We start from the raw sequence: 12883 nt of genomic DNA, 5'->3' as shown, positions 1-12883 counted from the left end.
TGTGACAGAAAGGTGTGATTTTTAATTTACACCAGAGTCTCGCAAATAATGACTTTTCACACCCTGCTATTGCTGCTTAGCCTAGGTGAGGAGTTCTATGGCTACTGTTTGTCATAGCAAATTAAATCCACTGCTGAAATTCAGAAAGATGTTCTTCTATATTTAACCCTTGTTTTCAATTTTTCAAGTTGGTGTTTGTGAATACTTATGAGTATGAGGCTTAATACTTTGAAGTCTACCTGTTTTCTAGGAAATGATTCTTGAAGACTATCTTTCCAGCTTGTCACATATGCAAGGTAAACATCTTTCCCCTTTTCCACTATTTTAACTATAATGTTCTTAATTGTAACTTATTTAAATATACAAAAATGAAAAATACAACAATAGTTCTATTTAAAACTTCCATCAATAAAATTTAAATTCACGACTAATAAACATATTTATCTTTCCTTATGATTCCATTTCTCCAAGAGTAGCTTTTTCCTTGGTCTTTATAGAATAGTCAGTATCTTAATGTACAAGTAAATCTATATCATTTAGATTGAGATTTCAAATTGACAAGTAATGATAAAAGGTTAAAATGTTTTAAATTTATTTCAGTTCCCCCCACCCACCCCGCCTCCAAGTCCATCAGAAGTCCTTTGGATTTAATTACAAAAACAAGAAATAAACTTCCTTAGGGAAATAGTTTTAAGTTTTCTAAGTGGTTGGAGACAAGTGGCATGCAAAAATAACTGAAATAGTTAAAGAATGTATCTTGCAAACTTTGCCTATGTTTCTTTCACAATAATTATTAACATATTTAGTTATTTTCCAATTTTGAATATGTATGCCCAATTAAGTAAAAAATTTTCAGAGTGGTAGTTTATCCTAGTTATCTCACCAATCATAACAGTGTCCAATAGAGTTCTAGAACTCAGAGGGATATGTAAGAGTAGTATTGGAAGGAAGGACAGAAACATTCAGATTCTCCTGAGAAATTTGGGTCCTACTTCCTCCTCTTGCTAAACGAAAACAATGAGAAGCAGTAAGTTACAATCTCCTTCTCCTAGCTAGGAGAAGCAAGGGGTTAACCAGTCTTGGTTTACTAAGTATCTCTGTCAGGCTTTTATCTGATCCTTCCCCCCTTCCTCCCCTGCCCACCCCTTCTGTAAATGTCAACCACTTCCTGAGGAGCCTGGTACTGGTGAATTTCACACCTTTCTTTTCTTTGTGAAGAAACCTGGGTGTTAATGGTACAGGATTGGGTACCATTGTGTGTCTCTGGATGTCTGTTAGTAAAGCTTAGGATGCCTGTGGAAAAAAAGTAGGAGAAGGTGAAGAAATCTGAGAAATGAGATACTAGGAAATAGTTTTAAATCAGGTCTTATTTTTAAAGTGAGTGTGTGTTTTGTTAGCAATTTTTAAATGTACATTGTAAAAATCGTAATTTTTAAAAAGCTTAACATTGAGAGTATAAAGGAGTCTAGCAAAGGAAGGGGCTATTAAAAAAAATTAAGGCACAATCAGAAAGAAAAGCTGGAGAATTCTCTGACCTTTTGCTCTACAGGTGTATTTACAGGAGACAGCAATGGAAACCTGGTCAGTTGAGCAGGTCTGCAGTTGGTTGGTGGAGAAAAATTTAGGAGAGCTAGTTCATAGGTTTCAAGGTGAGTTGTTTATACTTTCCAAAAATTTTAATTGAGCAGCCTAGATATTCTGATGTCCTCTGTTACTGAAAATTACTTTTGTTGCCAAATGTCTGTGTGCATGTAAATGTGGATGTGGTGTTGCTGCAGTACAGAACTTTTCATTTCTTTATGGACTGTAGCAGAGTTTCCATTTGAAAGTAACATCCACAGGAGAATATAGTATTTCAAGAACTCAAATAAAATAAAGTCTTACGGGTCATTTAAAATACATATTTGATATATGCATTTAATATTGCTTTTGTTCTTAAGTAATACAGTATGTACTTTTTGTAGTGTTGGGTTTATAAGGTTGAATACCGGCTAGAAGGTATTACGAAGAATAATTTCCTAAGATTTTTTTCTTTATAAAAACAATACCAGTTAGAGAGAACTAGAATGGGGAGGGTGTTAATGTGGAAATAATAAGTTTTTTATTGTGATTCCATGTTCTGGTACTTTCTTAGGACCAGGCATTGATTTGGAATTATGCAACACTGGAGTTCTATCTTTGTCAAAAATATGGATACATTTATAATGGCAGGGGATAAGTTTAGATGATCCTTTTATCACTAGAGGTAATTTTGCCTCTTCAGAATGCCTGTGTTTTGCCAGAAAGCCATGTAGAAACTAATTTTTTTTCTTTTTCCCAGAGGAAGAAGTAAGTGGGGCCGCTCTTCTCGCACTTAATGATCGGATGGTTCAGCAACTGGTAAAGAAAATTGGGCACCAGGCTGTTCTGATGGATTTAATAAAAAAATACAAGCAGAACACTCAAGAACTGAAGTCCCCAGAAAACCCCAAAGAGGCAACCCTGGTCATGCAAACAGAAGCAGCCCGAGAGTGAGTATGTTCATAAACGGCCTTATTTTTTTTTTTCCCAAGCTTTCCCAATGGTGTCTAGAGCATGACGTTTGGGTTTAAAGCCCTTTGAAAATTGTGATCATTTTCTGCTAGACTGTATGTACAGTATTTCTAATATTTGAACAAAGGACATTGTAAAATTTTAAGAATCAAGAAACTTTCTTATACACCATTTTTTTAAACACTGATTCCAATCATTAGGGAAGTCCTATTAGCAAGGAGTTTCTATGTAAAATGCTGTGGAACAAGCAGGTGAAATAGACATGTAACAGAAGGAGAAACGGATCCTGAAGCTCTGGTTTTAAAATCAGGCTTTGGGAAAGGCATCTTGATTGCTCCTTTGCTTTTCCCAAAACTGTTTATTTATTAATCTAGTTATTTATTTCCCTAGGATTTCTTAGAGTAATGAACTTATACTCTCCTTTAGTTGCCTTTATGATGTAATTTGCTAAACACATTATTGTCACATGAGTTTTCTAATTTTTTAAGAGTATCCTTATAATAATGAATACTATGAAACACCCCAAAAAATCATGTAGAAAAAGTAGTGGTGGCAGATAAAAGCTCTGAAGTTTTGGGATGGTTTTATCTGTTTGTTTTTTAATCACTGACTTCTGCAATGGAAAGAAATGATAACAGGATTTATAAGGTTGAAATTTTCATTTTACACATCCATCTATGCCCCAGGATCATTTCGGCCATTCTGATTTGATTTTTCCATTTTCAAGATTTTTTTGTAAGGTTTCTAAGATTAAATAAATTTTAAAGATTTTGATGATTGATAAAATCTATTCTATGTTTTTACTTTAATTTTTTGAGATTAGATTGGTAATAAAGATTTCTCTCTTTCTCCTTGATAAGTAATATAATGGTAGAGACCTGACATAAGCAAGTTTATTTATAGAATATTTGAATATTTGGGACATGGAGGGGAATAGGTAGCCTTGAAGGGATGGTATAGAGCTGGACTGGAAATTCTACTAATTGATTTTTTTAAAAAAAAGCTTTTTGGTTTCTTTGGAGATGGATCTCAGTCTGACCCCCAGGCTGGAGTGCTGTGGCAGGATCATAGCTCACAGCAGCTTGGAATTCCTGGGCTCAAGCAATCCTCCTGCTTCCGCCTCCCAGGTAGTTGAGATTACAGGCACTCAACACCACGCCTGGCTAATCTATTTTTATTTTTTTAAACAAATGGTGGTCTCACTATGTTGCCCAGATTGGTCTCCAACTCCTGGCCTCAAGCCATCCTCCCACCTCAGCCTCCTAAAGCGCTGGGATTACAGGCAAGAGCTGCTTCACCCGGCCCCCAGCTGATTTATTTGAAGGATTTCTAAACATTGTTTTGGCATATCTGTGTAAAAGAGGACACTCTTGAACATGTAACTTTTGATGAAGTTCCCATTGCAAGCTTTTACTCCTTCCCAGCAAGGGAAGGGTAGGAACCTGAAAGAGAGATCCAGGTAATTTCCTTGCATTTTGGGATGAGTAGGACTTTTGAGCTGGAAGTTCCCTTCCATTGAGTGGAATCTTGATATTGCCTTAGGCACAGCTTAGAAGAAAACAGGCAGTCTTGTTTCCACTGCAAATCAGTTTGTAATGTTCTCAAGTAAAAGAGAACTGGCTGGACTGCCAGGAAACCTGGGCTTCCTTCCTGGTTCTACCACTGACTTGGATTGATTATATTAAATGTTGGCATTCCTGCTTCTTCATCTGTACATTGTGAAAAGTAATATGGTACTTACCTCCTCTTTAATTCACACTGATGTTAGGAGTATCACAATCTTTGAGCAAATCTGTCCTTTTTCTCCTAGACTAAAATAGTCCTGTGTTAAATATGAAACTTTGTTAACTGGGTTAAGAAAGCTAGTTTCAAACATGGCCAAGACTGGGACCGCTGTTTGTCTGGGGATTTATGAGTGGGGACTTTGCACTCTACCCACAAGCAGCTGACTCACCTTAGGGATTTGTTTGTCTTGTATTTAGATTAAATTCTTCTGGTGCAGAATTACAATTGCATGTGAGAAGAGAAAACTTACTGCTTTATATTTGATTAAAATGCTTGTTGGTTGTATTTGCTTATTGTCAAATATATTTATTAACTATGTTGTCACTTGACAATCATCAAGTGAGAATGATAGTAGAAAGAGGCATGAGAATATGCTGTTTAATTAAACCCCCTTAGAGAGTGTTTAATAAAGATAGGAGACTTGGTGTACAGAAGAACCCTGAAGCTAGCTATCAAGACACCTGATTTCAACCCCCTGTCATGATATTAGCCCCTCATCCAGCCTTGGAAATTTGTCTGACCCCTTTTAGTTTTAGCTTCTTCAATTGTAAAATGAAGTAGGTAGAATAAGTGATACTTTAGGTCCCTTCTAAAGAGTCTGTGATGGCATTCTAGATCTGAGATAGCTGATAGGTTTCCGTTTGAGTAGATTCCCATTAATGGCTAGTGGTTGCCTGTGTGAACCCAAAAGTCTCTGAGACAGGTCTCAATCAATTTAGAAAGTTTATTTTGCCAAGGTTAAGGATGAATCCATGACACAGCTTCAGAAGGTCCTGATGACATGTGCCCAATGTAGTCAGGTACAGCTTGCTTTTATACATTTTAGGGAGACATAACACATTAGTCAGTGCAAGATTTACATTTGTTTGAACTGGAAGCGCAGAACAACTCAAAGCTGGGGCTTTCAGATCACAGGTGGATTTAAAATTTTTCTGATTGGCAGCTCAGTGCAGTGGGTCACGCCTGTAATCCCAGCACTTTGGGAGACTAAGGCGGGCAGATCACTTGAGGTCAGGAGTTCGAGACCAGCCTGACCAACATGGTGAAACCCCGTCTCTACTAAAAGTACAAAAAATAGCCAGGCATGGTGGTGGGTGTCTGTAATCCCAGCTACTCAGGAGGCTGAGGCAGGAGAATTGCTTGAAACTGGGAGGCAGAGTTTGCAGTGAGCCGAGATCGTATCATTGTACTCCAGCCTGAGTGACAGAGCGAGACTCTGTCTCAAAAAAAAAAAAAAGCCGGGCGTGGTGGCTCACGCCGGTAATCCCAGCACTTTGGGAGGCAGAGGCAGGCGAATCACGAGGTCAGGAGATTGAGACCATCCTGGCTAACACAGTGAAACCCCGTCTCTACTAAAATTAGCTGGGCGTGGTGGCGGGCACCTGTAATCCCAGCTACTCAGGAGGCTGAGGCAGGAGAATGGCGTGAACCCAGGAGGCAAAGGTTGCAGTGAGCCGAGATCCGGCCACTGCACTCCAGCCTGGGTGACAAAGCAAGACTCCGTCTAAAAAAAAAAATAATAATAAAATAAAATAAAAAAATAAAAAAAATTCTGATTGGCAATTGATTGAAAGAGTTATCATCAATAGAAATGTCTGGGTTATAAGGGGTTGTGGAGACTAAGGTTTTCTCATGCAGATGAAGCCTCCAGGTAGCAGGCTTCAATGTATCTCTTTTTTGTTTGAAATGGAGTCTTGCTTTGTCTTCCAGGCTGGAATGCAGTGGTGCTGTCTGGGCTGACTGCAACCTCTGCCTCCCAGGTTCAAGCGATTCTCCTGCCTCAGCCTCCTGAGTAGCTGGGCTATAGGCGCCAGCCACCACGCCTGGCTAATTTTTTGTATTTTTAGTAGAGATAGGATTTCACTGTGTTAGCCAGGATGGTCTTGATCTCCTGACCTCGTGGTCCACCTGCCTCGGCCTCCCAAAATGCTGGGATTACAGGCATGATCTACCATGCCTGGCCCATAAATGTTTCTTATTAGACTTAATGTCTGTGTTGATGTTAATGCTGGTCAACTTTTCCTGAATTCTAAAAGGAAGGAAGGTATAATGAAGCATGTCCAACCTTCCCTTCCCATCATGGCCTGAACTAGTTTTTCAGGTTAATTTTGGAATGCCTTTAGCTGAGAGGAGGGGTCCATTCAAATGGTTGGGGGCCTTAGAATTTTATTTTTGGTTTACACCTGGCTTTTTTTTTTTTAATGGAGTTTCACTCTTGTTGCCCAGGCTACAGTGCAATGGCACGATCTCAGCTCACTGCAACCTCCTCCTCCCAGATTCAAGTGATTCTCCTGCCTCAGTCTCCTGAGTAGCTGAGATTACAGGTGCCTGCCACCACGTCCAGCTGATTTTTGTGTTTTGAGTAGAGACAGGGCTTTGTCATCTTGGCCAGGCTGGCCTCAAAATCCTGACGTAAGGTGATCCACCTGCCTTGGCCTCCCAAAATGCTGGGATTACAGATGTGAGCCACCATACCCGGCCTGGCATGTTATTTTAAAAAGGATTTGTAGGCCACTTCTGGGCAGGATATTTAGCGTCTTGTTGATACTTCAGCAAATGATGGGGATATGAAATAAGTGGGCATATTTGCAGTTGCTTTTTGGTGGTTGTTCTTGTTGAAACTGGTAGAAAAATCATTGGTCAGGAAGGTGAAAAACTGAGTTCAAATCCTGGCACTGCTACTGAGTAGCTCACCAGGAGTTGCTTTGCCTTCTAGGCTTCAGTTGCGTTACTTGGAAAATGAGGGAGTTAGAAGAGTGTGTTTCTAAGATCATGAGGTTTCACAGATAATAAAATGTCTCCCAAAGTGGCAGAGAGCAGAGTAGGGATCTGAAAGTTTACCATTTAATTTTGCCAGACAAGAATATTAGCCAAAAAAGAAACATTCTATGATCACCATCATTTCATAAAGGAAAATATTGTCTTTTTTTTTTTTTTTTTTTTTTTTGAGATGGGGTCTTGCTCTGTAGCCCAGGCTGGAGTGCAATGGTGAGATCTCGACTCACTGCAAGCTCTGCCTCCCAGATTTATGCCATTCTCCTGCCTCAGCCTCCCGAGTAGCTGGGACTACAGGCGCCTGCCACCATGTCTGGCTAATTTTTTGTATTTTTAGTAGAGACGAGGTTTCACCGTGTTATCCAGGATGGTCTCGATCTCCTGACCTCGTGATCCGCCTGCCTCAGCCTCCCAAAGTGCTGGAATTACAGGTGTGAGCCACCACGCCTGGCTGGAAAATATTGTCTTAGTGCCATTTAAAAATAGGATAGATCGGTGAAAACAGCATTATGAACTGGCAGCAGTCTGCCTCCTGGCACGTAGGAACCAATTAATTAAATGACGCCAGAGGGGCCTTCTTTCCGTTCTCTTACTCATGAGTCTAATGTGGAACTTGGAAGTGGACACAGACCATGATATTTACTCTGGGCTGGTGCTACCCTCTGAGCTGCTGTGAGATCAATGGTCATGTTGAATAGTGCCTGACCCACCTCTTCTTTCTTCGTTACAGGGATGAAGAGTCCTCTAGTCCAGCCAGCCATGGGAAGCGAATGCCATCTTTCTATCCAGTTGAAAACCTTGATAATGGACTAATTGACCAAAGAGTATTGAAACAGAGGTGGGGATACCAACTTTAAGACAGTTTAAAGCCAAATAACATTCTTCTCTATTTCTTCTTGATAAAGTTTCATATGTTTAGATGTATTTCTAATTCGAAACTTTTTGTTTTCCTGGAAGGGAATATATTTTTATCCAGTGATAAAGATATTTGGTAAAAGATGAAGATTAAATTTCCTGATCTTTGTACTGGAAAAGTGAAGTTTTAGAATGATAGTGTACATGTTTCAAGTGTACATTTTTAAGGAAAAAGAGGATTTCTCTGTGATAAACTCTTCAAGGTGATCGGCAGTAGTCACAAAGATGAAATTTATTCAGTGAATAATGTTCTATAGAGTATCCCTTGGTGGAGTTTGAGTTTTGAATTTTGTAGTTGTTGCCTTAACTTGACTCTCCCGTTAGAGGGAGGTACGCATTTGCTTTATATTCCAGTTGTTTTGGTAAACATTTCCTCCATGTTCCTACACTGGGTTTTACATAGTGTAATATTTCAATATATGGATTACAACAGAACAAAGGAAAACGGTAGACTTAGAGAACCACATGTAGGATTTGGTGCTGAGATGGTCATAGGTAAGATGTGATACGGAGGTCACAGCATCCCCTAGAACAGTGGTTCCCAACCTTTTCGACACCAGAGACTGATTTCATGGAAAACAGTTTTTCCGAGGACTGGGGTCGGGGGGATGGTTTGGGGATGAGTCAAGCACATCCCATTTATTGTGCACTTTATTTCTATTATTATATTCTAATATATAATGAAATAATCATACAACTCACCATAACGTAGAATCAGTGAGGGCCCTGAGCTTATTTTTCTGCAACTAGACAGTCCCATCTTGGGGTGATGGGAGACAGTGACAGATCATCAGGCATCAGATTCTCAGAAGGAGTGCGCAAGCTAGATCCTTCACATGCACAGTTCACAATAGGCTTTGCGCTCCTATGAGCATCTAATGCTCACTGATCTGACAGGAGGCAGAGCTCAGGTGGTAATGCCAGTGATGGGAAGTGGCTATAAATACAGATGAAGCTTCGCTCGCTCACCTGCTGCTCACCTCCTGCTGTGTGGCTTGGTTCCTAACAGGCCATGAACCAGTACTGGTATGTGGCCTGGGGGTTAAGAACTCCTGTCCTAGAGCATTTCACAGCCATCCCACCCAGGCAATCCGTGCATCCATAACTCAGATTACCTATTGTCTCCAGCCACTAACAAGCAAATGCAATGCCTTAAATGTAGTTCATTGAAAAGAGAGACTGTCAGCTTGCACAGAAAGAATAATCGGGCAATAGACAAGAAAGGATGTAGTTTTCACAAACCATTTACACTATCAGCTCGTTTTGCCCACACAGCAGTTCAGAAAGGTGGGCATTATTCTCTCCTTTTTGTAAATGAGTACAAACGAGATTTAGAGCAGTCAAAGGGTTTCTAGCTATTTTTTCCAAGTGGGCGGTTATTGCCTCAGCACAGGACCTAGCCACCCTCAGGGGACTGGGCAACAGCCTCTGACTCAGGCCTGCAAGGTCCCAGCAGCCCTATGAGCAGAGAGAAGAGCAGCAGCTTTGATGAGGAGCTCCTGCAAATGGGCTTTGGCTCTGGGCTGTCCTTTCTGCTCTCTTTCCCTCTCTTCAACCTTGGACCCCACCTCCAGCCCCACAGCCTCGGTACCTCAAGATCTCCCAGTGTTAGGGCCCACTGACTCTTGTTTGGGGTGGCAACGAAGAAGGTGGAAGGGCATGTCCTACGTGTGAAATTCATTGCCTTGGTCTTCCTGGGTTGAACTACGATTCAGAAAGTGGAAATTCATTTGTAAAGTGGCTTCATTCCCCTCCTTCCCACTCATGGGTGCTTGCTGATTCCTAGGGCTTTCCCGTGATTGGCTCCAGGTGCACGGAGTAAGCCATGAGCTCTCCACTACCCCTTCCAACAGGAAGCTGCTAATTGCAGCCAGTCCACATGTCTATAACTGTGGAAGTGTGAGTAGAGTTGGGGAGAACCGTGATTAGCCCCAGTGCTACCTACCCTGGTAGCACTGTCTGTATCCTCATCTGCAAAATGGAAATAATAATGATACTTTCTCATGGTGCTGTTTTGAGCATTAAGAATAGAGAATGCCTGCCAAGTTCCAAGCAGAGTGGAAGCACACAGAGGACACTCGGTGTACAACCATTTCTCCAGCCCTGCTCTTGGAGGTGTTCCTACTTTCCTTAGGGTGTCTTTTCTCTGCCTACTTAACACAGCAGATGAGGATGCAACCTTCTATACCTGTAGTTCTTCTCTTTTCTTTTTTTTTTGATGACATGGGGTCTCACTCTATCACCCAGGCTGGAGTGCAGTGATGCAATCAGGGCTCACTGCAGCCTTGACCTTCCAGGCTTCGGCAGTCCTCCCGTCTTAACCTTCGGAGTAGCTGGGACCACAGGTATGCACTACCAGGCCCAGCTACTTTTTTTAATGATGTGTAGAGATGAGATCTTGGTGTGTTGCCCAGGCTATCTTTCCTCCTTTCTAAGCCCTCTGACATTTGGTCCTCATCATGCTCCTGTGATACTGGCTGGGCAGGGTTATTCCAATTGTTTTCACATGGCTCCCTTAATGGCATTTCACATTCTTCATAACACCTGGCAAGGGGGAGGAGAAAAATAGGACTGGCTAAGAAATTGAGAGAAATAGAAGGGTTTGGAAACTAGAAGTGACACGCCCCTATCTTTATCTCTGGTCATAAAGTCTCTCCTAAGCCCTTTACTTCTCTGTTTACCACCAGCTGCCCATCTCTGCATGCTGTACCTTGGGGTTAATGTTTCAAAAAGTAAACTTATCTTTCCTGCCTTCGTATGTATTTGGCAGTAAGAAACAAAATTCCTCTCACAGTAAAGACAACGAGAGTTTATTGTAAGCAAAGCATTTCCCAGCATCTAAGGGCAGAACAAGTAAGTTCCCGAGCATGAAGAAACAGGTGCTGGAAAGCCAGGCAGAGAAGTGGTCCCTTCCTTTCTCACAGGTCGTCTGTCTCCATTCTGCTTCCCTGTCTAGTCGGCCTCATTTCCTTGCTTCTCCCTACTAGGACAGATTTATCATACTACTTCTGGCTGTTCTGCTTCCCTCAAACTGCCTGGCATACGACTGCCTTGCCTTAGTACCAACTCCAAAGGAAATTCTCCCTATAAACAGCTCAGGTCCTCCCAGCCAACTGACTCTGTCTTTCAGTGTTGCTTTGTTCATGGGCCCAGCTTGAATCAGGTGTCCCCTCCTGGGCAATCAGCTGTGTGGGAGGAGTGGCCCATAAAGGCAGGGTGAAGTACCTATTTTAAATATTTCCCCTATGGCCCTGCCGTTTATCCGGGGCTGTGGATTGAGAGGGGGCAGAATATTCTCTCCCCTCCAATGTCCTATCTCAGATGGTGGCTCCACCGTCCAACCCTGTGAGCCAGATTGTTGGAGCCACTCTTGGTCCCCTTCTCCTGCCCCTCTGCCTAGGGCACTCTTCAGTCGACAGTTGTTGATTAAGGGCCTACTGTATGATTTTTGTGTCATGGTGTGTAGTTCCCTTCCTCTGCTCAACATCCTTCTACAGAAAGCCTCTGGTGACATTCCAGGCCAGGCACGGAGCCCTTCCTCTGTGTATAGTAACATCTACTTATCTCATGCTTGACTTGTAAACTAGCTAATGAAATTGATCACTTTAAAGTTTGTATTCTCTCATTAGACTATAAGTGCTTCAAGGACAATGACTATTTTTTTGGCTATTGTAAACCCGGCATTTAGCTTGGCTGCTTGCACATAGAGGCTCAATAGGAGCTTTAAAATGGAACTTGGGGCCGGGCATGGTGGCTCATGCCTATAATCCCAGCACTTTGGGAGGCTGAGGTGGGTGGATCACCTGAGGTCAGGAGTTTGAGAGCAGTCTGGCCAACATGGTAAAACCCCGTCTCTACTAAAAATACAAAAATTAGCCTGGCATGGTGTCATGCACCTGTAATCCCAGCTACTCGAGAGGCTGAGGCAGTAGAATCACTTGAATCCAGGAGGCAGAGGTTACAGTGAGCTGACATCACGCCATTGCACTCCAGCCTAGGTGACATGGTGAGACTCTGTTAAAATAAAATAAAATAAAATAAAATAAAATAAAATAAAATAAAATAAAATAAAATAAAATAAAATAAAATAATCTCGGGATGTGTGAGCCAATGAAAGACTGAATACACTTTCATAGGAAGGGATAAATATTTGAATAACATCAATTTTTTTAGATATTTTAATACAATCCATATGTTAATTTTTTTTTTTTTTTTTTTTTTTTTAACAGAGCCAAACTCCAGGGGTCTATAAGCCATTCATCCATAACAGGCTAGAAATCTGAAGGTGCTTGACCACAGGGCTTTCTTGAAGCCAGCCTTTTTCAAGAGGTAGAGAGGGATGGGGAATAAGTGCCAGCTTTTGGAGTCTCACATATTGGGTTCAAATCTTGACGCCTCCATTTGCCCACCAAATGGTTTCTGAACCATGTCTCCTGAACCTCAATATGTAGTCCTATGAGGTCCCAATGATAGAACGTATCAAATCACCTGGCAGCTGTTACCACACCTCGCAAGCTGGCAGTTACCATTCTTGTGGGTTTTTTTTTTTCCTGTTTTCCCTGAAGTGAACATATCCATTCCATCCAGATTGTTTGCTGACCAAAAAAAAAAAAAAAAAAAAAGCCTGGAAATTCACCTGACTCTAGCTCTTGGAATGGCTCTAACAGTAGTGAAAATGAGGTGTGTGTTCCAGTGGGTGAATTGGGTGTCCAAGCAAACGCTAGAGTGCTGTGGCGCATTGCAGTTTTCTCCAGTGACAGCAGATACTGTGCTCTTAAAAAAATTTTTTTTGATACAGGGTCTCACTCTGTCACCCAGGCTGGGGTGCAGTGGCACTATCTCAGCTCATTGCAACCTCCACTTCCCAGGCTCAAAC

The 12883-nt window shown here is 41.5% G+C and overlaps 1 protein-coding gene across 4 annotated transcripts in view; it reads left to right on the top strand.

Moving 5' to 3' along the window:
• Positions 1-237: 237 nt before the first annotated feature.
• SAMD3 (sterile alpha motif domain containing 3) overlaps positions 238-12883 on the top strand; it is a 66954-nt gene continuing 54308 nt past the window's right edge. The window contains exons 1-4 of one of the 4 annotated variants that reach the window (XM_073022466.1): positions 238-296; positions 1550-1649; positions 2321-2510; positions 7823-7930. In XM_073022466.1, coding sequence (XP_072878567.1) covers positions 1571-1649; positions 2321-2510; positions 7823-7930 — 377 coding nt within the window. In that variant the 5' untranslated portion in view covers positions 238-296; positions 1550-1570. Of the gene's footprint in view, positions 297-1207; positions 1650-2320; positions 2511-7822; positions 7931-12883 lie in introns of those variants that run through there. The other 3 variants (XM_008007078.3, XM_038000921.2, XM_008007077.3) reach the window with 3 other exon arrangements.

Source organism: Chlorocebus sabaeus, chromosome 13 (assembly GCF_047675955.1).
Source record: "Chlorocebus sabaeus isolate Y175 chromosome 13, mChlSab1.0.hap1, whole genome shotgun sequence".
Lineage (NCBI taxonomy): Eukaryota > Metazoa > Chordata > Mammalia > Primates > Cercopithecidae > Chlorocebus > Chlorocebus sabaeus.
This window is presented reverse-complemented; position numbering and strand designations above follow the sequence as displayed.